Source organism: Mustelus asterias, chromosome 4 (genome assembly GCF_964213995.1).
Source record: "Mustelus asterias chromosome 4, sMusAst1.hap1.1, whole genome shotgun sequence".
Lineage (NCBI taxonomy): Eukaryota > Metazoa > Chordata > Chondrichthyes > Carcharhiniformes > Triakidae > Mustelus > Mustelus asterias.
This window is the reverse complement of record NC_135804.1, coordinates 30,085,963-30,111,942: the sequence shown is the minus strand read 5'-3', so window position 1 is coordinate 30,111,942 and position 25,980 is coordinate 30,085,963. Positions and strand designations below refer to the sequence as shown.

At 39.6% G+C, this 25,980-nt stretch overlaps 1 protein-coding gene across 1 annotated transcript in view; it reads right to left on the bottom strand.

Moving 5' to 3' along the window:
• Positions 1 to 25,980, bottom strand: part of klhdc4 (kelch domain containing 4) — a 64,366-nt gene that overhangs the window by 13,978 nt on the left and 24,408 nt on the right. Inside the window, exons 6-7 of the mRNA XM_078210740.1 lie at positions 19,444 to 19,536; positions 16,527 to 16,686 (exon numbers count right to left, since the gene is read on the bottom strand). Of these exons, the coding sequence (XP_078066866.1) occupies positions 16,527 to 16,686; positions 19,444 to 19,536 (253 nt within the window). The remainder of the gene's footprint in view (positions 1 to 16,526; positions 16,687 to 19,443; positions 19,537 to 25,980) is intronic.

Genomic DNA, 25,980 nt, shown 5'->3' with positions numbered 1-25,980 from the left:
TATTACTGACTGAAACAAGCGCAGAGGGAAACTAAGTCTTACCTAGCACAAAGGAACATGATTGTGGTTGGAGACTAATCTCAGTTTAAGGACACTGCTGCAGGACATCCTCAGTGTAGTGTCTTAGGCCCAACCATCTTCAGCTGCTTCATCAATGACCTTGGAGATGTATGCTGATAATTGCAACTCAGATTATGTGCCACTCATCAAGCTACTAAAGCAATTTGTGTCCAAGTGCAACAAGACCTGGACAGCATTCAGGCTTTGGTTGATAAGTTGCAAGTAATGTTCGTGCCACACAAATGCCAGACACTGACTATCTCCAACAAGAGAGAAAATAACCATTTCTCCATGACATTACAATCACTGAATCCCCACCATCAACATCTGTGGGCTCACCATAGACCAGAAACTCAACTGAACCAGCCATATAAATACTGTGGCCACAAGTGTAAGTGAGAGGCGAGGGAGTCCAAGTGTGTAACTTGACTCCACAAAATCTGTCCACTATCTACAAGGCAGGAGTGTGATGGAATATTCTCCACTTGCCTGGATGAATGAAGCTCTAATAACAGTCAAGAAACCTCAACATCACTCAGTGCACCTCTGGATTAGCACCCCATTCAACACTTCAATCATTTGCTTCACCACCAGTGCACAGTAACAGCTGTGTGCACCATCTACAAGATCTATTATACCAACTTACCAAGCCTCCTTTGATAAACCTCTTACATCTAGAAGGACAAGGGCAATAGACACATGGGAACACTATGTTTCCCTCCAAACTACTCATCATCATCATCATTCCTTTGCTGCTGCTGGGTTAAAATTCTGGAACATCCTCTCTAACAGCACGGTGGGTGCATCTACACCAGATAGACTGCAGCAGTTCAAGAAGGTAACTCACCACCACCTATTTAAGAGTAATTAAGGATGGGCAAAAAATGCATGCCATGCCAGCAACGCTCACATCCCATGAAATTTCTTTTAAAAAACCAACAAGTTTTCAGCCACAAAGGTATCACATCAATATTTAAAAAGGAAGTTTCGATTGCATGCCCATTTTTCATAGGGAATAATGGATCAAATACTCACATCTTTAAAAATAATTTCTGATTTCCAGGTCCTGAACCTACACTTTCTGGCAGCTTACTTGCTGGTGCTATCTTCTGGAATAAGGCCTCCTAACTGGCTGCAACTTGTCCACCGTCTAATTAAGGCTGAGGCTGCAGATCCAACCAGCGAGCTTGCAGCCTTGGAGGGATGGCAGCTCCACTGGTAGAGGAAGGTGGTATAGGAAGGGATCCTGAGTGTGCCTCCATCTTGAGCAGCCCCCTCAAAATGTCTCAGTTTTGTTTACATAAACTGGCCACAGCTGCCTAACTACCCTTATAATGAGGAAACCTCTACATAGGATGTGGACAGATGTGGCTCCACTGGGGGTATGTGCAGTAGATCTTGTGGGCCCCTGGCCAGTCTCCCACAAGCTACCTCCAGGTACCTGCCAGGATTTGGCCTCAGTGGGGGGCAGTTCAGGTAGCCCTTTCCTCTTCCACCCTACCTCCAACAAGAGGTGGGTATGTGTTGGCCCACTGACCCAATACCCTCCCATCCGATATTCCTGTCGTCCCATATCCTGCTTCCATAGGACTAGGGTGATTCTGTCCACAGTGTATGACAACAGCAATTTGTTTATAGGGATCAGTACAATTAAAGCCACAGAAACATGTCAGAGAAAATACTCCACACAGTATTACAACAGGAATGATATATTCTGCATTACTTCAAAAACTACAGTATATCCAAGAATGTTGCAGTAATTAACTAACATATTGGTGTGTAATGTATGAGTGTGCAGTGTGTAATTAGCTGACAATTCAATGTTTGCAACTATAGATGACATTGAACAAACTGATCTTCAAAATAAACATAGTGCATTAGTTATTGCTGCATCAATTTAGTATTTACGGACTGAATGATTATAAATGGCCAATAAGATGCATATCAAACCTATTTTAAGAACAGAGCAAATCAATGTTCAGATATTTTAAAATTAATTAGGTAATCTGTTAACTTTACACAAGGGAACAATATCAGGTTATAAACTCCAATTGTGTTTTGCAGCCACAGCAGAAAGAGGAAACAGTAATAAAAGGAACTTAATTGTTTAAAAGTACACCTCACTGATACAGTAAAATGTATAACCTATCTGCTTTACTCTGCTAAGGCCTCAAATTTTAATGATGGATAGAGGTCATCAACTAATTCACAAAAAGTAAAAGGTGCGATGATTAAGATGCTTCTTGCAAAAGAATAGGAAATATCTGGTACGGTTCTGCCTTGTTAACTTTTCTTCCCAATTCAAATGCAAGTAAGAACTGGTTAGAAAGAGTTCTCCATAACCTACAAATCTGTCAAGCACACAAGATTAGGTATGGTGCCACTCGCTTCTCCAGGTTCATTTCTATGATGTAAACCATTTATGAAGGAAATGTGCAATGAAAATTAATTCCAGTAATTTTTTTTTTTAAAAAGGTTACCAAATTAAAATGCAGCAGTTCTTACCATTGCCAAATAAGATAAGGGGTGGCAGATTTAAACAGAGAGGAGAAATTTCTTCTCTTAAGGTTTGTGAATCTGTGGAATTCACTAGAGTGGGGTGGATGCCGGTACATTGAGTAAACTTATGGAAGAGGTGGACAGATTTTTACTAGGAAGGGTTTGAAGGTCTATGGTGAATGGGCAGGAAAGTGGAATTGAGGCCAAGATGAGATCAGCCATGATCGTATTAAATAGTGGAGCAGGGCTGAAAGGCTCAAATGCCTACTCCTGCCCCTGGAATCCTTACAGTGCAGAAGGAGTCCATTTGTCCCATTAAGTTTGCACCGACTCTCCAAAGGAGCATCTTACCCAGGACCGTAACCCCATGTATTCACCATGGTTAATCCATCTAACCTGCACATCTTTAGGCTGTGGGAGAAAACCAAAGCATCTGGAGGAAAATCACGTAGACACAGGGAATGTGCAAACTCTACATGGACAGTCATCCAAGGCCGGAACTGAACCCAGGTTCCGGGTACTGTGAGGCAGCAGTGCTAACCACTGTGTCACTATACTGCCCATAGCTGAAAAAGTTTGGGAAACCCTGCACAAATATTGTTTAGATGAAAAAAATGCAAATCATGCAAATGTTCCTTCTGACTACAAAGGACACAGCCCTGTGTATGAATATACATAGCTTCTAACATGTGTCAGTGAGCCACATTGAGAGCCTGATGGACAATCTTAAATTGGTTTTCAATGTAATTTAGCATGATCAGGATTGTTTAACAGGTATCCAATCACAGAATCACATCTAATGTTGGCCACTATGTTTTGAGTATTACAAACACGAGCTGGTTGGGTATGGTCAGTTATTTGCCTGTTGCAAACAGCTGAAGGGACATGCTGTTTGATACGATTTGCCAATTGTTAGGATGCAAGGCCTGGCATTACACCAGCACTGAAATTCATTGACCACATTGATCATTTGAGTGATAGGAAGAACATATTTTTGGCTTGACAGCAGTATCCTGTTAGCAGAGAATGCCACTCGTGTTGTTATTGCATAGTAACAGTGTGCAATGGCTATCTTCATGTGTTACTCAAATGTTTGAGACAATATACATCAATGATTTTAATCAGAGAACCAAATATATTTCCAAGGATTGGAGACATGAAAAAACCAAATGTATGGAGAAATATATATCCTTCCAGGGTAATCTATGGAAGGCTGGGCACTTTTCAGGGACAAACTGGCAGCATTGGGCCCATTCATGAGTTTGCACAATATATAGTGAGCGGTGATCTGGTCAGGGTAGCCATTAACCCACAGGATGGTTTTGATACACTGTATTTCAGCATCAAGCTTGCACAGTGAGCAAATGGCTCAGGCCTTATTTACAAGGTTGTCGATGAGGTGAATCTTAAAGGGCGTGGAACTTTAGAAATCCCCATGGCCCTGGCCCCTCTCTCAAGCCCTCACTCTTCTCTCTCTCTCGTGCCCCTGTTGCTCCTCCAGCCCCCACTCCCTCTCTCCACGAGGGACCTGGATAGGAAAGACCTATTTCCCGTACCAGAGAGGTGAATAACCAGGGGCATACATTGAAAGTAAGTGATAGAAGGATTAGAGGGGAGTTCAGGAGAAATCGTTAACCCAGAGGAGGGGGGGTTCTGGAACTCTCTGCCTGAAAGAGTGGTACCGCCAGAAACCCTCATTGCATTTAATAAATATATGGATCTGCATTTAAAGTGCTATAACCTATGGGACTGCAGTCCATGAGCTGGGAAGTGAGATTGGGCTGGATAGTTCTTTTTAGTCATACTGAACAGAACGGATTACTGCAAAGAAGTGTACCGACAACTGAACAACGAGGAACACTACAAATCCCGCAAATCCGACCAAAGAACAAACCGTCAACTCAACACTCTGATCAAGACCTTTGATCCGGACCTTCAGAACACCCTCCGTGCTCTCATCCCACGTACTCCCCGCGTTGGAGATCTCTACTGCCTCCCAAAGATACACAAGGCAAACACACCCGGCCATCCCATCGTATCGGGCAATGGGACCCTGTGTGAGAACCTCTCCGGCTATGTCGAGGGCATCCTGAAACCCATTGTACAAAGAACCCCCAGCTTTTGTTGCGATACTACGGACTTCCTACAGAAACTCAGCACACGTGGAGCAGTTGAACCAGGAGCACTCCTCGTCACAATGGATGTCTCGGCACTCTACACCAGCATCCCCCACGATGATGGCATTGCTGCAACGGCCTCAGTACTCAACGCCGACAACTGCCAGTTTCCAGATGCAATTTTACAACTCATCTGCTTCATCCCAGACCACAATGTCTTCACCTTCAACAACCAGTTCTTCATCCAGACACACGGAACAGCCATGGGGACCAAATTCGCACCTCAATATGCCAACATCTTCATGTACGGGTTCGAACAAGACTTCTTCACCGCACAGGACCTTCAGCCGATGCTATACACTAGATACATCGATGACATTTTCTTCCTTTGGAGTCATGGTGAACAATCACTGAAACAACTATATGATGACGTCAACAAGTTCCATCCCACCATCAGACTCACCATGGACGACTCTCCGGAATCGGTTGCATTCTTGGACACGCGCATCTCTATTGAGGACGGTCACCTCAGCACCTCACCATACCACAAGCCCACGGATAACCTCACTATGCTCCACTTCTCCAGTTTCCATCCTAAACACGTTAAAGAAGCCATCCCCTACGGACAAGCCCTCCGTATACACAGTATCTGCTCGGATGAGGAGGATCGCAACAGAAACCTCCAGACGCTGAAAGATGCCCTCATAAGAACAGGATATGGCGCCCGACTCATCGATCGACAGTTCCGACGTGCCACAGTGAAAAACTGCACCGACCTTCTCAGAAGACAAACACGGGACACGGTGGACAGAGTATCCTCCGTCATCCAGTACTTCCCCGGAGCCGAGAAGCTACGGCATCTCCTCCGGAGCCTTCAACATGTCATTGATGAAGACGAACATCTTGCCAAGGCCATCCCCACTTCTTGCCTTTAAACAACCTCAAACAGACCATTGTCCGCAGCAAACTACCCAGCCTTCAGGAGAACAGTGACCACGACACCACACAACCCTGCCACAACAACCTCTGCAAGACGTGCCGGATCATCGACACGGATGCCATCATCTCACGTGAGAACACCATCTACCAGGTACACGGTACCTACTCTTGCAACTCAGCCAAAGTTGTCTACCTGATACGCTGCAAGAAAGGATGTCCCGAGGCATGGTACATTGGGGAAATCATGCAGACGCTACAACAATGGATGAATGAACACCGCTCGACAATCACCAGGCAAGACTGTTCTCTTCCTGTGGGGAGCACTTCAGCGGTCACGGGCATTCAGCCTCTGATCTTCGGGTAAGCGTTCTCCAAGGCGGCCTTCATGACACACAACAGCGCAGAGTCGCTGAGCAGAAACTGATAGCCAAGTTCCGCACACACGAGGACGGCCTAAACCGGGATGTTGGGTTTATGTCACACTATCAGTAACCCCCATAGCTTGTCTGCTGGACTTGCAGAATCTCACTGGCTGTCCTGTCTGGAGACAATACACATCTCTTTAACCTGTGCTTAATGCTCCCTCCACTCACATTGTCTGTATATTTAAGACCTGGTTGGCTGTAGAGATTCGCATTCTAATCAGTATTCTGTAACTTGATTTTGTGTCTCTGTGCCCTGTTTGAGAGCAGATTTCCACTCCATCCAGCTAGTGGCATTTGCTACCAAATAAACCTGTTGGACTTTAACCTGGTGTTGTTAAAACTCTTACTGTGTTTACCCCAGTCCAACGCCGGCATCTCCACATCATTAGTTCTTTTTGGCCAGCACAAACAAAAGGGCTGAATAGCCTCCTTCAGTGCCTCAAATTTTCTCTGATTCTACGTTGCTACTTTCAGCTGTCATCCCTTTTCTCAGCAATCATCTGTCACAGCCTCCAGTTGCCTAGCAACAACTCTTTCCAATCCACTGGGAGTCTATGCTTTAATTTCTACAGTTTCTTGTTGTTGCTGATGAATTACAGCCTGAGGAGGGTTTGCATGAACATTTAATATATTAACCTGCAAAATTTGAAAATCGGTCTTCTTATGGTACACTTATACAGTATTCTCATTCATGTTAGAAAATGTAGGTTAAATAGGAATATAACTAACAAAATCCTCATGGCCTGGCAGGTTAGCAGTCAAAATAGTGTTGCATAAAAGTGGAATCTTACTGAAAAAGCATGGAGTGAATAGGGAAGGATTATATGCCACGTGTCTAGTTTAGCCCAAAGCCCATATGTTAGTTTAACACATTGTTATGGGCAATAGCAATATTAGAAAAGTTGCAAACAATTTATCAAAGAGAAAGAGCATCAGTGCAAAAACGATGGAGGTTATCAACATTCAAAATAATCTATCATATAACAAAAATGCCATAAAAGGCTTTGTAAATCTTTCAAAAAACAGGAATACAAGAAATACACAAACATTCTAAATCTGTGTGTGAAAATACTTGTCTTCTATGTGATTAAAAGAATATAGAAAAAGTCATGGCTATATGTATTTTGCAAGTTTGCAACAACCAAATCAAAAATAATGTAGGGGCAACATGTGATCTGCAAATGCCACCCCTTGCAGAAATAGCAAATGCCAGAAGATTTAACCTGAAGGGGAATAGTATTCTGTAGAACTATCAAATGATTTTAAACTTGCCGTTATCAGCATCTCTTAGTCATCTCTTTGCTTTGTGATACACAGCTGCTCACAAAAGAACTGAGACCTCACCTCAAGTTACAACTCAGGAACTTGCATTCAATTCAAAATACCGCAGATGCTCAAAATCTGAAATAAAACCAGAAAATTCTGGAAATACTCAGCGGATCAGCATCTGTGGAGATCTCCTTCTGTGCTGTATCACTCTGATATAATCCACTGTGAAGTCTCATCTTCCAAGAAATAGAGTTCATAGAAATCCTACTGTGCAGAAGGAGGCCATTCAGCCCATCAAGTCTGCACTAATTCTTCAACAAAGCATCCCACCCAGAGCCTATCCTCGTAGCCCCGCTAATTCCCCTAACCTACACATCTCGGGACAGACACCAAGCAACAATTTAGCATGGCCAATCCACCTAATCTGCACAATCTTTGGACTGTGGGAGGAAACCAGAACACATGGAGGAAACCCACGCAGACAAGGGGACAACATGCAAATTCCTCACAGTCACCTAAGGCCGGAATTGAACCTGGGTGGGGGTCCCTGGCGCTGTGAGGCAGCTAACCAGTGTGTCACCGTGCCACCCTAATGACATAAACTCCGTTTCTTTTTCCACAAATACACCCAGACCTGGTGCGTACTTCCAGCATATTCTGTTTCTCGCTTGCATTTATGATATTGTTTTACTGGAGCTTTTCAATGCTAAGTTACTGTGATTCTCTCTCCCTTTCCCTTTCTATTATAATATACAGCCTACTGTTAGAGACTGAAAGCCAAGCGTGAAAAATTCAGATGACACTGTTGGTTCAATCAGCATTATTTTAATGCTGGTAATATGCTTTTTTTCTGTTTTCTTTACTACTAGCATTAAAATACGAAATGGAAAGTGTTGATCTATGGAAAGTTCTTTCTTACCTCATTGATGACAAATCTTTCATGTATTTATGTTCCTTGCATCGCAAGAATTTTGTGATCGAAAAAAATATAATCCACTGTGAAGTCTCATCCTCCAATTACTTGTGGTGCAACAAGCTGCAATTTTTACCAAAAGGACTTTACTGTAAGGCAGTATCCAAAGGCTCAATATTCTATTGTCCAAAAATCAATCGATTTATATCAGAGTGATACAGCACAGAAGGAGATCATTTGGTCCATCAAGCTGGCTCTCTGTAAAAGCTATCCAAATAGTCCCATTCCTCTGCTCTTTTTCAATAGCCATGCAAGTGTTTGCACTTAAGTAATCCAATTCCCTTTTAGTTTATTACTGAATCTGCTTCCACAATCTTCTCATGCAATGCAGTTCATAACAGCTCGCTGCATAACTTTTTTTCAACTTCTGGTTCACATACCAACTCCCTTAAAACTTTGGCCTCTGCTCTGGACTCTTCAGCCATTATTTACTCTATCAAAACTCTATGATTCTAAACACCTATATCAAATCACCCCTTAACCTCTTCTGCTTTACAAAGATCAAACTCAAGTTTTTCTGGTTCTTCCATGTAACTGAAGTCTTTCCTCCCTAGTACCATTTGAATAAATCTCTTCTGCACCTTCTGTAAGGCCTTGGCATCATTCCTAATTGTGTGGTGTACAGAATTGAATACTTCAGCCAAGGCCTAACTGCCTTGCTTTGGTCCCACATGCCTCTATTTATAAAATGGAGGACCCGTGTGCTTTATGAACCTGTCCTAGCAGCTTCAAAGACTTGACTATATATATCCCCAGGACACTCTGATCCTGCAACCCCATTAAAATTGTGCCCTTTAGTTTGTACACAAAACTATGATACAATATGTGATACACAACCAATAAGTGATTCTAAAATTTGAATTTTATCTAAAGTGGCAATAAAAACAATTGAGTTCAAATATGAAAATGATTGATGTAATCTGATACAGACAAAAAATCAATATACAAATATATCTACATAAAGGAAATATGAATTATCATTCCCATTTATAACAAGTTGTTTTATTTAATTCTCTTTAATAATAAGGCACTAGAAATGTAAAAGCATGTTTCAAACACTGGTTATCCAGCACTATGCACACGTTTTAAACAAAAAGAATCTTTCGGTTGTGTTTCCTTTTAAAAAAACCTATGAAGTGGCTATCATTCAAGTTAACAGGTGACGTAGAAATCTGCCAAACAAAGATGTCATGCAGCATTAATATGTTTCAATTCTCAAGACTGACATTCTTGTGTTGATATTCAGATAATGTACCATTTTTTTTCAAACAGTAATCCAAAATACATAATCATAAGTCACTGGTCAGTCAGACGAATGTGCATATGCATTTATTCACAAAACAGCATTCAAAGCTGCTGGTCACAATCAGTGTTTAAAAGTGGAGCAGAGAATGGGAAATGTTCCAAACTGAATGCAACACAAGATAGTCCAATGGCGGTTTGCTTTATGAAACAGATGGAGTGTCATGCATGAGGTTCACTAATTGACAGGCTTGCTTAGGTTATTACATCATTTGCAATTGTTCTGTTAAATTAAATAACCTGCCGGTTTCACTTATAAAAGCTTCCCTTAATATGTTTATTAATATGGCCATAGCTCATTTGTAATTAAATTCTCATTCTATCTTCCAGTGTTTTCAGTCACTTCAAGTATTTTAACTTCTCCCCTGTTCCATTAAAATCAGAAGTGTTCCCACAATTTCATACAGAATGGGAAAAAGTTATTGCATTTGTTTTAGTTATTTTAAGTAGATTAGCACTAAATACGATGACTTATGGGAACTCTGAAAGCAAACTGTGGTACTCAACAGTGGTCAAAATATCAAAGTCAGTTGTTAGTGAGAATAGAAGGCTCTACTGAATACTTTAATATTGTATTGACTGTCTTAAATAACACAACAGCAAGTTTTTAATGAGTGCCTTTAAGAAGGGGAGAGAGGTGCTGAAGCAGCAAGGTTTCAAGAGAGCATTGCAGAGCTTGGGGCCCTGACAACTGAAGACATGGCCACCAATGAATGGTGCAGCAATTAAAATTGAAAAAACATGCAAGCCCAGAATTAAAACAATGCACAGGTCTCACAGGGCTAGAAGAGGTTACAAAGAGGGGATAAGCCATCATTCTGAAAATGAAATGAGGATTTTAAAATTAAGGCATTACCAGAGAGGGGAGCCCATGTAAGTCAGCGAAAACGGGGATGATTGGTGAACAGGAGTTGGTGCAAGTTAGGATATGGGCAACAGAATTTTGAATGAAATCAAGTGTAGCGAGGGTGGAAGATGAGAGACCTGCTAGGAAGATTTTCGGACTAGCCAAATAGTTATCACCCATTAACCATGTTTCTGTTAAGATCACGATATTGATGTAATGTAAGCTGATGAAAGGCATGGACTTTGTTCACAAGTGAATAACTATTCTGGAGAGATATGTACAGAGGAGTGGTAATAGGTGATCCTCTGGTAGATTCCAAACATGATGTGGAGATGCCGGCGTTGGACTGGGGTAAACACAGTAAGAAGTCTAATAACAATTTAAATTTAACCTGGTGTTGTTAGACTTCTTACTGAGATTCCAAACAGCCAGCAAGATTAGTACTCAGCAAGTACACTGAGAGGGAGAGGTTGACTAGAGAATAGCATGGAGCAGAGGGAATTGCTGCTTGTAAAGAGGTAGGAAAAGTGCTGTGATGAGCCCTTGGCAGAATACGACAAGTGGAATAGATAGAGCAGTGAGCTTATTAAACGGAGTCAAGTCTGGAATAACTGAAGCTGAGTAGGAAGGTTGAGGAATGGTACAGGATTGGGCTTGGGATTTCACAGAGCAGAGTACTAAAGAGGGGAGAAATGGAAGTCAGGTAGCACAATAACAGGAGAGGCCAGCCAAGTTGGGATAAAGAAAAAAAGAGGGGAAAAAAAATGATTTGTTCCGATTTTAGGGTGAGCTTAAACATGCACGAACGTTGGGCACAAGAAATCCCAATTTACATAGAAGTGGTAATGTAGCAAGATTAGTATAGATATGTCCTGGTCATTCATGTGGAAGAGAAGGAGGAGACAATAGGATGTTCAGAGTTAAACTCAGGTCTCATGGTGGGATGCAGTTGTTGTGGTGGAGGTAGAGTCAGCATGGAGAATGAACTGAAGTTGAGGTTCAGAGACAGGCATGGAGGCCAAGTGAATCCTGATGTTACTAATCATATTGGACGAGTGCAAAGATCAATAATTTAAATTATGACTCAAGTAACTTCTTTAATGCTATGTAAAAGTCTAGCCTTTAACAGCAATTAAAGTTTTGCTTCGGACTCTCAATTTCAGGTCACAATATTGACATAATATGCTAGTTTGTGAAGGCTGTTGCTTTTCCTACAGAACACTCCACCTCTCAGTAAAGGGAAAACATTGCTATTTATTTTGGCATCATAAAACATTCAAATTAAGAGAAAGTAAATCACATCAACTCAGCTAAAAATGGTCAAAATAAATGAAAACCTGCAAATTGCAATTTCCAAAGCCTTAATTTTAAACCATCTTTTCGGATTCATGACTCATTGTGTCATCTACACAAATGGTCATTGCCATAATTTTCTTTCAGAGTACATGTGAATTTTCGCAATACTAATGGAACTTAAATACTTCTGGAAAAAAAAGCTTTGTATGCCTCTACATTCTGGGGACTAGAGTTGATCTCTGCTTCACTTGTGATTTTCAAGGCATTCAGTAAGAGGCTATTATTTTCACTATCCCTGTGGTGCACTCAGGTTCTGCTTTCCCCTACTATTGTACTAATTTATGTTCACAAATAAAGAGCAGCTAATTGGAAAGGAAAGATTTTCAGGCTAAAATACGTGAATGTATATGAAGCTAAAAGGTTAACGAGAAAGTACTTTAGCTCAATAGGAATGGCTGAAGGTTCTGCAACAGTGTCATCACAAAGATGTACAATGAATAGCACCTGCTGTTACCTTCTGTCAGTTGCGTGACATGTAAAGCTTACAACTGTGGCTGAGATTTCACCTGTGATTTCCAAGGTCCTGCATATGAAATTATGGTCCAGAGAGGGATCATCAGTATGATGATAAAAATAAACCAACTCCGACTTGGCAGAATGTTTTTTCATCTACCCAGAATCTACCTTTTCCTATCATGGGAGACAAAGCAAGAAACTCAGGAAACTACTAGCCAGTTAGCTTAACATGTCATAGGAAAGTTGCTGGAATCTATGATTAAGGAGGTTATAGCAGAGCACTTTGTAAACCTCAATGCAAACAGGCAGAGTCAACATGGTTTTGGGAAAGGGACATCATGTTTAACTAATTTATTGGAGTTCTTTGAGGAAATAACAAGCAAAGTAAATAAACGGGAACCTATAGTGGTGCTGTACTTAGATTTCCAGAAGGCACTTGTCAAGATGTCACATCAAAGGTGATGACAAAGAGCTCATGGTGTGAAGGAATCATATTAGAATCGGGGGGTGGGGGGGTTTTTAGCTCAGTTGGCTGGACAGCTGGTTAGTGATGCGGAGCGATGCCAATATCAAAGGTTCAATTTCCATTCTGGCCGAGGTTATTCATGAAGGTTTGTCTTCTCAATCTTGCCCCTCACTTGAGGTGTGCTGAACCTCAGGTTAAATCACCAACAGTCAGCTCTCCCCCTCAGAGAAGAGCAGCCTATGATCATCTGGAACCATGGTGACCTTACCATTAGTGTGGATAGAGGATTAGTTAGCTAATAGGAAACAGAGAATAGGCATAAATGGGTTATTTTCCAGTTGGCAAGGTGTGATGAGTGCCTCAACAATTTACAATTTGACTTGGATGAAGGGACTGAATACATGAGTACTAAATTTGATGATGATACAAAGGTAGGTAGGAAAGTAAGGACTCTGCAAAGGGATATTGATAGGTTAAGTGATTGGCCCAAAATTTGGCAGATGGAGTATAATGTAGGAAAATATGAAATTATCCACTTTGGCAGGAAGAATAGAAAAGCAGCATATTATTTAAACAGAGAGAGATCACAGAACTCTTGAGGAACAGAGGAATCTTGCTGTTCTGGTACATGAGTCATAAAACGTTAGTACGCAAGAACAGCCAGTGATTAAGGCGGCAAATAGAATGTTACCATTCGCTGCAAGGGGAATTAAATATGAAAATAGGGGTGCTTTGTTACAGTGTACAGGGTGCTGCTGAGACAATATTTGTAGTACTTTGTACAGTTTTGGTCTCTATTTAAGAATGGATAAAAATGCATTAGAAACAGTTCAGAGAAGGTTCACTCAACTTATCTCTGGGATCATTGGAGGTAGGGCAGGGTGGGGGGGGTTCATCTTATGAGGACACTTTTTTTTCTCTGAGGGTTGAGTATCTTTGGAGCTCTTTTCTCCACAAAGTGGTGGAGGCAGGGTCATTGAATATTTTTAAGACAGAGATAGATAGATTCTTGACTACCATGGGAGTCAAAGGCTATCGGGGTAGGTGGGAATGTGAGGTTAAGATCAGTCATGATCTTATTCCAATGGCAGACTATGTTTGAGGGGGCTGAGTGGCCCAGGTGTGCTCCTAATTCATATCTAAGCTCATATTAAGTTCAAGACTAGCAGGCATGGGTTAGTTTTATTTGGCACTTGGTTGTTCACTAGGTAAGTCCTCATAAGATGAACACCCGCCCCCCCCACCCTACCTCCAATGATCCCAGAGATAAGTTGAGTGAACCTTCTCTGAACTGCTTCTAATGCATTTTTATCCATTCTTAAATAGAGACCAAAACTGTACAAAGTACTACAAATATTGTCTCAGCAGCACCCTGTACATTGTAACAAAGCACCCCTATTTTCATATTTAATTCCCCTTGCAGTGAATGGCAACATTCTATTTGCCTTCTTAATCACTGGCTGTTCTTGTGTACTAGGTTGTATTGTATTATTTTAATAATCAGTAACTTTTGTTCCAATGTTTTGGCAAAAGATATTAAACAAACCCTAATGTATTTTGCTCTATCATCTTGTACAAATAAAACATTATTTTATTCAGGTAATTTTCAAAGATATACTGTGCAATGAACACTAGATTGTAATAGTAAGGTTCTTTTAAAATCAATTCTTGACACATGTATAAATGTACAACAACATAAAATCCATCGAAATGCATTAAAGTCACTCGCAGATTTATTTATGATAAAGATGACAACTATCTCCTTGCTGGTTTCAATTCTCCAAAGCATGTTTTTCACAAAGACAATTTCCCTTTTGAGTATGATTGGATATTAACACACCTTCCTAGATTTTTGAGGTTATTTTCCCTAAAATTGCACAATTTAATTCATATTGCTTCACCTCATTCTTCCTTCCAAAATAAATTACTTCAGCCTCCTCTGCATTAAATTAGGGGATTTTCACAGTAACTTCATTGTAGTGTTAATGTAAGCCTACTTGTGACATAAAGAAATAGCGTCTGCCACATGTCTGCCCATTTCATCTTAGGCTTCAACTTTGCTGATGGGCCTTTTATATCACACTTTATCAAACACCTACTGCAAATCCATGTACATATCAACCATCCTCTCTATTGCCTCATTGAAAAGATTAACTAAATTAGTTCAACACAATTTGCCTTGTATTTAAGGGAATGTTTTAAGATTCAGTTTTTTTCTACAGGTAGTCGGTATGTCTGGGAGGAATACTGCTCAGCTGTTGGGAGAGCAGGATAATTACTCATTTTAACCATGTTGTGTTTACTTAGGAGAGAGTTAATGGATTTTTGTTATGGATGAAGATTTCCCGAGGTTTTGATTAGGTTGATTGACAGAGTCATGTGATAATGTGGTTAATAGGAGGAGCCAGGTTTGTAGCAGAGAAACAATAGCTTTCAGTTCTGGCTGGGGTTTGTCTATAGAACAGGTCTTCAAGCTGTTCTGAAAATCAAAACCTCAAAGAGGTTTGAGACTGTCTACATCTCTTAGAGCAAGTATCTTTATGGTCGCTAACTGTATATAAGGTGGAATTTTAAGTTTGTAAGAGAATGTTGCTTATTTGGAACTGAAACCGTGATAAGTTAAACACTGACACTGTTTCCTTTCATTTTTAAAAATATTGTTAATGGATTATTGCCTCAAAAGGTCTATCACCCTTGATATTAGCTAACTGGCTTGGAGTTACTTTGTTTTACCCCTTTCCCCCTTTATGGCCACAGTTGAGGATCTGCAACACTCCAATTGTCTGTCCGTTTCTGTGTCTATGGTCAGTGCTTTCACAATTTCCACTCTTTCTTTCTTCAATAATCTAGGTTGTGTTCCATCCAGACTGAGGTAGTTCTCAATTTTTAATGCTGTCAAGCTTTTAAGTGCTTCCTCTTCTTCTGTTCTTATGCTATCCAATTTCTCAGCTACTTCCACCTTTGCTCATGTACATAATATCAAGGCACTATCTTTATTAACCAGTTCCAATTTTTAAGATTATTAGTGAGTCAATGTCACAATGGATAATTCCTTCCACCGTTCTATTCTGTTCAATTTACTGATCATTAGGAGGGCATCAATAGGATATTTATCCTATTTTGTGCTTTAAGTAGATTCAGGTGTCATAGCTTTACAGGAGCAATTTAGCTAAGGGAACAGCTCATTCTGGTGCACGTCTTGAATACGATAGTAGGGATTTCCTCAGGGCTTATCTCCTTTGTTATACACTTGCCTAACTCAGCAACACCAAGTGAATTGTAATGCTCTTACCACCTCCCTTGCTGAAATTTGCCAGACTTTCCATCATGTCTATGTTTAAATCATTAATCAAATTAAGCATAGGTGAGAAAACAATATTGCTGTATAAAGATGCACCACTTACCAAACGTTCAAATTACAGGCTACCAGTAACTAAAATAGAAACAAATTCTCATCAGGAAAGCCTATTATTTTCATCAATCAATCACTATCCCAAGACTGCTGCTGCTTTCCCCAAGCTGACTATATATTTTTTCCTCTGGCCTTATCAGATTTCCCATTGCTATTAGCTACCTTTTAAAATGATGAAAATATTAATCATCAGTGACTATTTCAAAATTTGATTTGTTTTTTGATATCCAGAATCTCGACTGTGTTACAAGAAATGTTTATTTCCTGATCAAACATTTCTAACCAAATCAGTCAAAGGAAAATTACTTAATGTCTATAAATGCTTCAAGGCAGTTATTATTATGATATAACTATTTCTCTTGTTTTATGCTAAACTGAATAGATCCCTAAAGATGGATGAATTACCTGTTTTGAATAACCTCCATAAATGATTACGTTGCCATCTGTAGTGGAAGCCATTTGACAACCTGACCGCGGGCATGGACCGGTCCCAGAGGGAAATAACTTTGACCATGTGAGTGTATCCAGGTTAAAGGAGTAAATGTCATTGTAGTAAACAAAATCCCTGAAACACAGAATTGTTTATTAAACCTTCTGTCAAAGTGGTGGGCAGCTAATCCTTTTAACGTTATATTTTCCATTGCATTTATAATTGCAGTTAAATAGAAATATCAATTCTTCCTTAAAGTGAATGTTTTGTAAATTTCAAGATAAAATGAGCCATTGCTGGGTTTGAAAATATGTAAATAACAATTGAAATAGAAAAATGCTTTTCCAGGTTCACTATCACCAATATTACACTATCCCATATTTGTGTGATATTCCTATTACTACAAAGATTGGAAAACATTCAATTTTACATTATTGGAAGTGGAATATCTCCATACTTTGGTAAAACTGAAATAATTCTAACTTCATGATTTCACTTTTGCTAAGGACTATGAATCAACTATGTCTGTTTTACTGTTTGATGTTGATTTATAGAACAATTTAATGCATACCACACATTGATATTATCTAGATTTAATTGTAATGCCCTCATTTTAAGAGGCATCTTCATTCTCGTCATATTGCCCCAAATTTGCAACAGTATTTCCAAATTTTAAAATGTTTTTGGGATAACTGCAAACTTAAACACTTATCTTTGAAGTCACAGGGGTTGGGTGAAAGAGAAATGTGAATTATACTTATTTTAATATTCTTCCCAATGAAAGGAATTAACATGTTATGGTAGTATTTTAAGTCTTATTTTATGTATTTTGAAAGTCTAATACAAGTCTTGAATTCTGACTGATAAATCCTAGTGACAACCTTGAGCTTTTATTGAGAATCAGTTAGACACGTAATCATTAAAGCACGTGTTTAAAAACGATGTAGCACAACTTCTACAAAAATAAAAGGTGCTTCAAATGAAAGTCACATGTTGATCAGTCATGATTGCACAATCCCTCACTATGCAATGAAACTGCAACTGCTGTTGTGCACAAATATCACTAAACATTCAATGCCACTAAAGTGATGCTATATTGTGTGAAGTAAATGTATCAAAAGAATTCATACTTAAAAATCGTTAATTTTTAAGTGCACAATACAGAAATTGGACATGTTTCATACAAGTAGGACACAGCAAAGCGAGTGCTGGATCTGTTTATCCCAAATGAAACTTGTGCAATTAATGTCAGTTGAGATAAGCTGTCTCCTCCACAAATGCAATTAATTCTTCCCATAGAAATAACATCACAGTATAATTCCCTGAAATAAATCATCAGTGGGAATTTGTCCTGGTAAAACTTTCCTTTTGTGAGTTTTTAAAAATCATCAATGTTAAGGTAGATAGTACACATTCAATAGGAGGCATGCTAACAGCTGAAAGCGTTTATGGTACAATGTGGGCATATGGCCTTTAGTTCCTTCACTTCAAGTCCAGAGCTTTCCATCAGGAATTATCAGGTGTCGGCATAAAGACACTTTCAGGGAATGAAGGGTAAGATAAAGCCAGGTCATCTAACAGACTCACATGCAATGAACACAGCAGGGATGTCTAGCTTTTTGTTTTGAGTATAATGGAGTGGGAATGGGTCACGTGACTAAATCATTTTTCAGTTTGATTCTTGTTAAGATACCCTGTCCAACTCCCAACCTATTTCACATTTAAGAGTCACTGGACAAGACAAGTTGCATTTTCTTAATTTCAATATCTCATCCCATTTGCTCAGTCTCCTTCTCGCTTTCTTCAACTGCTGTTATCTCTAATTTCTCTTTATTTGTCTTTCTCCCTCTACCTTACCTTGTTCACTTGGCACTCTCTCTCAGCCTTTATGTGGCTAACCGTTCACTTCCTGACTCTCCCAAGCCTCTAATTCCACTAGAGGGCCTGAGTCAGAAATGTGATGGAATATACCCAATTGGTCAAGATGGGTACTGTTCTAATAAAATTCTAGAAGCTCAACACTATGTCGAATAAAGCAGTCTATCTGATCAGCACCCATCCACTGACCTCATCATCCACTCCCTGCAACATCAGATTACTGTGATTGCATCATGTACTAGCTCCAGGATACACCACAGTAACTCATTAAGGTTTCTTTGACAACACCTCCCAAACCTGCAGTCTCCACCATTTGGAAGGAAAAGGGCAGGAGTGCATGGAAACTCCATCTTCAAGTTTCCGCACCAAATTGCAAACCATCCCTGCTTAACAAATATCGCCAATGTTACATTGTCGCTGGCTCACAATCCCAGAAATTTGTATTGAACAGTATTATCGTAGTTTCTTCACAACAAGGATGAGGTGGCTCAGAAAGGTGATCCACCATCACCTTCCCAAGGGCAATTAGGGATGGCCAATAAATGCTGCCATCGTCTACAATAACCTGAAAGCAATTGCAAAGAACAGGTGGCTCCAATGATGGAAGACATGCACATACTACATCTAGGTGTAATGGTCCCTGCTGCAAAAAGTTCTGGTTGCTCAATACAAGTATGTTGTGTGTTATATTTTAAAATAATTAGGTTACAAAAAAGCATTACAAAACACTGTCTGTCCAGACCCATGCAAATATGTTCCATATTATAGTAATGCAAGCCTTATCTGTTGAAGAATTCCTTAGTCATTAGGTGAATGGCACTGTAGTCTAAAAGAGGCCCAGGTGGCTCTACATTCCTTTGTATATTTGCAAATTACTTCCTGGTTATTTCTATGATCAGATTTTATGGTACCTTGCAAGTGATTGTTGAATAAATTATGGGCACTTCAATATTCTCATTGGATAAATCACCTGTTATACCGTAAGACAATTGCCTCACGTTGCATGTAAATTACCTTGTACTCTCATGGAATCCACCAAACACTAGGATCTGTCTCTTGCAAGCAACCATCCGATGTCCACTTCTTCCTGATGGTCCACCTGTTGCCCTATTAAGACAAAATAGTTACATGACAGTCGAAGTATCATGAAACATAGTGAAGCCAAAATACCCGTAATAGCTTCCAACCCACAAGCTATGCCTACGATTCAATAGCAGGAGTCATAGAATCCCTACAGTGCAGAAGGAGGCCATTCAGCCCATCGAGCCTGCACCGACAACAATCCCACCCAGGCCCTACCCCTGTAACCCCACTCATTTACCATGCTAGCCCCCCTGACACTAAGGGGCAATTTAGCATAGCTAATCAACCTAACCTTCACATCTTTGGACTGTGGGAGGAAACTGGAGCATCTGGAGGAAGCCCACACATACATGGGGAAAACATGCAAACTCTATGCAGTCAAGGCCAGAATCAAACCTGGCGCTGTGAGGCAGCTGTGCTGCCAGAAATGGATGATGCAAGAGAGCAGCTGCTAAGATTTTCATAATGGAAAGAAGACAACATCACGGCACAGTTTAAATGGAAACAACCAGCCTTTTACTAATCCATACTAAAGTTATACAAGTGATCAATATCATCCAAGAACAAAAACTATGTTTCGTTGAATCATTTAGACTGACCAGAATACCACTTCAAATGATGAAAATGACTCAATTTATTAATGCTCTAAGGTTATACCCATGGGAAGTATTATGGGCTAGTGGGTAGCTTCGCTGCCTGAACAGAAAGCTGAGTTTCAGTCCCACTCCAAGGCTGGTCAGCCACTAAAAACGCTTTCATAACACAGACAAACATGTTGATTGTCAACCTGTAAAACCTTCCAACACACTTATGGCAGGTGGTAAGAGCAGAAAAATCTCCTGGTCAGTCATGCTTGATGCAGAGTGGCACCCCTCAAGTTAAAACCTTTAGCTTCAGGCTTGTGACCTGTTCCAGGAAAGATAAGCTCCTGAAAACAGACATAAGCATGTGCTTTGTCTCTAGATCTGGGATGCCTTAAGCTACAGCCACACCTCCACGCTGCTGTAAATACTTGATATGGATACTGCATACAATAAAGCTGCTGTATCCAACCTGGGTTCTCACGGATGAATAAATAGCATAGAAACAAAGGTTTAAATTATTCTTATTAAGAGCCAAACAACATGGTTACAATGTGAAATTGTGAAGAAATCCGTTCTAATGTAATCTGAATGATTTTCCTTTAAAGGTTTTCAATGTTTACGCTTTGCTGTCGTTTCCTACAGAATCATTCATCTATACTGAGTAACTGTTTAGCTGCACTACTACTCACAATAGTGCAACTCAGGTGGCTTGTTGGAAACAAAAATCCACCCTAAGTGAGAAGTCTTTCTTCCTGTTGGAAAGTATGATGTCACTAAGGAGGATAATTTCCACTACTCAATATTTATAGCCAGAATGTAAATGCATTCTTTACATTGATGTTTACAATTTTGCTTTAAATAACAAATTACACACAATTTCTTTCACCCAGCCAAGTATTTTAAACCACAATGGACCTTCGCCTGTAAAATTTTTAAGAATTGCAGAAATCTCATAGGCACATCTCCAAAATATCAGCTTTTCTCCCAGCTCTACCATCTCTCTTCCAAATTCAGTGGGTCTTCCTTTTTCCACTGAATAAATTAAGTTAGGCTAAGACATATTTAGAGACAAACAGTCAACTAAATTATATAAATCTCATCTGCGTGACCTCATTGAAGTGCGAGAATTTGGTGAGTTGAGGGAGTTTGATTAGGAAGGGAGTGAGGTAATCTTTTGTCCTTTCTAATTTTTCACTCTGCAGGAATTGGTTCTTGTTCTACTAAAGGAGAAGAAGCTAACTGTTTGGTGAGCATCCAGTAAGTGGTTAAGGTCTCTTCTATTCTTAAGATTGAAAATAGTACAGGAATTTGTGGTAAGATTAATACAAAAAAGGAAAATAAACAATTGAATAAAATAGTTAAGTAATTATTAAAGCACATAAGGATGGCAAGACAGGTAATGTGTCATGGTTGCAGCATATGGGAAGTCCTGGATACCAGAGTGATCCAGGGCAAACAGGTCTACACAGAATAGATGCATTCCAGTGAAAATAAAATACCAAGGATGGACCCACCAGTATCAAACTAAAGGAAAAGCATACAAATGTTCAAGGAGGTGTGGCAGGTCAGAAGGCTGGGCAAAATATAAAGAACAGCAAAGAATGACAAACAGATTAATAAGAGGGAAAAATTAAGAGTATGAGAAAAAGATAACATAAGGATGGGCAATAAGAGTTTCTACAAATATTTTAATAAGAATTCAGAAAAAAAGGAAACTCGGGCATGTTAGCTTGACATCTGTCCGAGGGAAAATGTATAAAGCTATTATTGAAGATGTTGTAGCAGGCACTTAGAAAAATTCAAGGGTCAACAGAGTTTTGTGAAAGGGAAATCAATGTATTGGAGTTCTTTGAAGAAGTAACATGTGCTGTGGATAAAGAGGAACTGGTGAATGTACTGTACTTACATTTCCAGAAGGCATTTGATAAGGTGCTGCATCAAAGGTATTGCGGAAAATGAAAGCTCATGATGTAGGGGTAACATATTGGCATGGATAGAAGATTGGCTAGCTGACTCGAAACAGAGAGTAGGCATAAATGGGTCTTTTTCTGGTTGGCAGGGTATAATGAGTGTCATGGATCAATGCTGGAGCTCAACATTTTATAATATATATAAATTACTTGGATGATGGGGCCATATGGATGTTTATTAAATTTGCTGATGACACAAAGATAGGTGGGAAAGTTGCAAAGATGACATCAGCAGGCTGCAAAGGGACATAAACAAAGTGAATGGACAAAAATCTTACAAATGGAGTATCATGTGGGAAAATGTGAAATTGTCCATTCTGCCAGGAAAAATAAAAATGCATATTATCTAAATGGCGAGAGATTGTAAAGCTCTGAGGGATCAGGATGTCTTGGTATGAATCTCAAAAGGCTGGTATACAAGTTCAGTAAGTAATAAGGAAAGCTAACAGAATGTTATCGTTTATTGTGAGGGGAATTGATTACAAAAGTAGGGAGGTATGCTTTTGTTGTGCATGGCACTGGTGAGACCACATTTGAAGTATTGTGTTCAATATTCGTCTCCTTATTTACAGGAAGATGTAAATGCTTTAGAAGCAGTTCAGAGGCTTACTGGACAAATACCAAGAATGGGTGTGTGTTGTCTTAGATTCAGTATAATGTGGATAAATGCAAAGTTTATCACTTCGGATGGAGAAGCAGATTGGCAGAGTATTATTTAAATAGTGATAGGTTGGGAAGTGTTAGACATACAAAGGGAACCCTGGGCGTCGTAGTGCACCAATCACTGAAAGCAAGCAGTTAAGAAGGCAAATGATATGCTGGTCTCATTGCAAGAAGGTTTGAGTACAAGAGCAAGGATGTCTTACTGCAGCTGTCCAGGACCTTGATGAGGCCGCACCTGAAGTAGTGTGTGCAGTTGTAGTCTCCTTTTCTAAGAAACGTGTTATGATAGTGTGTTATTTTAGGTTTAAGAGGTTGCTTTAAGAGGCAGTGATTTGTTATAGGAGTCAATTTGACTATGAAAGCATGCAGCTCAAATGCTGAGCTCAGGATAATAATTGATTTTAGCTCGGAATCTGTTACTTTGCAGAGTTAATGGACCTTCTGTTTATTTAGGTTCTCCTGGGATTTCAGACTAGGTATAGAGTCATGTGGTTAATGAGAGGAGTTAAGCTTGCAGGGAAGAAATACTTTTTCAGTTCCATTTTTAAAAACAAAGGGGGTTGCTTCTTCTTTAAAAGAATTGGCGCTCTCTCTCTCTCTTGAAAAGCCTTCTCTGAAAGCTCCAAAGCCTGGTAACTATGTCACAGCAAGTATGCCTGTATTTTGCTAAGTAACTGAAGGGGTTTGAGTCTGAGAGGAGTATTGCTTGAATTGGAATTCATAGCGATAGGCTAGCAGTTAAAACTTGTATCTTGTCATGTTTAAGTATTGCTCAATTGTTAAAGGTTAAACTCATTCATTTGTTATAGTCTAACTGTGTTGTTAAATAAAATGTTTTGATAAAAGCTTTCTTTTTCAGTAGAATCACACTGGAGTGAAACATCTCATCCTCACACTAATGCCATAGTTGAATATTGTTGGGGTCTAGTCTGGTTTCACAATATACCTTGGTTTCTGATCTGGTACCTAACAAATGATTTCCTTGACAAAGAGGGAATGGCAGCTCATATGAGGAAATATTAGGTCGACTGATTTTGATTTGATTTATTATTGTCACATGTATTAGTATACAGTGAGAAGTATTGTTTTTGTGCACTATACAGACAAAGCATACTATACACAGAGAAGGAAAAGAGAGGGTGCAGAATGTGGTGTTAGTCATAACTAGGATGTAGAGAATGATCAAGTGATGGGGAAGAATAAAAAGTGCGAAGAGGATGAAAGACGGATAATGGGATGAAGGTAAGATACAATGTCTAAGCATGCAACTCAAAAGGGAATGCAATAGGAATGGGATCATTTTAATATTCTCCCCTTCCTTCTAATTGGATAAAGGGAATGTGCCCAATTACACCCACACCTTCATAGTATAAAGCTTGTCCTATTTTCTTTGTCTTTAGCTCTGATGAAGGGTCGTTCTGACTCAACATTGGCTCTATTCTCTCTGCAGATTGCTGTCATTCCTGCTAAGTTTTTCCAGCATTTTCTGTTTTTGTTTAAAATGACTTCTAGAAAACTATATTAAATCATCCATCATTTTCATTGGTGCATACTAATTGGTTCCTTAGCAAATTAATAAGTTCTATCGGCTAGTGTCTGTGCACCTAAGAAAATGAGCACAAATCTGAAGATACATCTTCAGCCAATGCAAACAGCACAAACCCAGAACGTCAACGTGGCCAGTGTTGTGGACAGTACCTGATTCACGTGAATTGAATCTGCATAAAAGATTGCAGAAACTTGAGCCCAAATCTTTCTGGCATAACTCATTTACATTTAAAATTCTCCTAACTTTTACACTGGTTCGGTCAATTCAGACTGGGTTATGTTATCAGATATGACAGGTGTGAAGGAGGAGAAACTCTACTCCATTGTGAATATCTTCCAGTCTTCTGAACCTGAATTTTTTTTTCTGTTCATGGAATAGCATTTCAAAAATTATTTTGCTAGTATGATCAATTTTTTAATGTTTATTTTTCCTTGCTTATAATCTGGCATTTCATGCATTCAGTTGCTTGTATTTTGCAGGAACAATGCAATTAGTGCAGCATTGTCAAGCAGCTGATGGCAATGCAAACAATTTTCAACAGCCAACCGGAAAGAGCTCCGAATCATTGCAAATTACAAGCTATTTTTATATTATTTCCAACCAAACAAGTCTTCAGGGCTGTCAACCGCCCACACATCTCCTGGAGACCTGAACTTGTTCCAATGCAAGGCTTCTCCAAGCAACTTAAGGGACTAACAAAGAACAGTAATTCAAATATTTAACTAGGCTTACAGCAGTACAGGTGTTCTGACGCTGGTACTGCATTTATTCAAATCTAAATGGAAGTAACTTACACTACGTTGAACAGGGATTTACAATAGGCTGTTTTTTTATACATTTGTGGCTGCAATCCTGTCTCATAGACAGACTCTGTAAAAATGAACGGCAAAGTGGCAATCTGGAACTTCCAAATGACTTTAAACACAGTAAATCTGTTTCGCAGATTACATACAAACACGGCTCAGAAACAGGTCATTCAGCTTAACTGGTTTATGTCAACATTTATAGTCTACATGAGCCTCCTCCCACTTTTAACCTTACCTCCGTTTCCCTCTATATTCTTCTCCCCCAAATATGCATCTAGCCGGTCATAAATGCATCAATTCTATCTGCTTCAATCACTCCATGTGGCAGTGGGTTTTACATTCCCAACACTGTTGTAGAAGATTTTACTGCACAAATATTTGGCAGTTAAACGTCACCTAGAAACCCACTAACAGAAGCTGCGCTTCTTTTGCTTGGGGACAGTGCAGCCAAGTTTATATTGTTCCCTGCGATTTTCAAATCTATCCAGAGAATTTTTTTAAAAACAAGAGATTAGCAAGGTTTCAATATCAGAAAACAATGTTAAGCCCACCAGTACTTTTTCCATCGAGTACATTCACAAAAGAGCAACAATCTCTGCCATTGACCCCATATGAACTCCGTCAATGATCTGAACTGATGCCTTTCCTAAGTTTAGGAATCCTAGCTTCACATGCAAAGGGAAACAGGGGTGGATTACTTCTACTGTCCATGCATTTACAGTGGTGCTTGTATGCTGGCTGACAAGAAATGTCAAGTGAGTCAGTGATTCAAGCCGTGTCACCTGAATGGCAGAATCAACACCAAGGAGGTATCCCCATTACAGGTGGGCCTTATAATTGTATTTTGTATTGGCTGCTCCTTGGGCCTAGGTTCTATTCCTGGTGGGAATGATTAG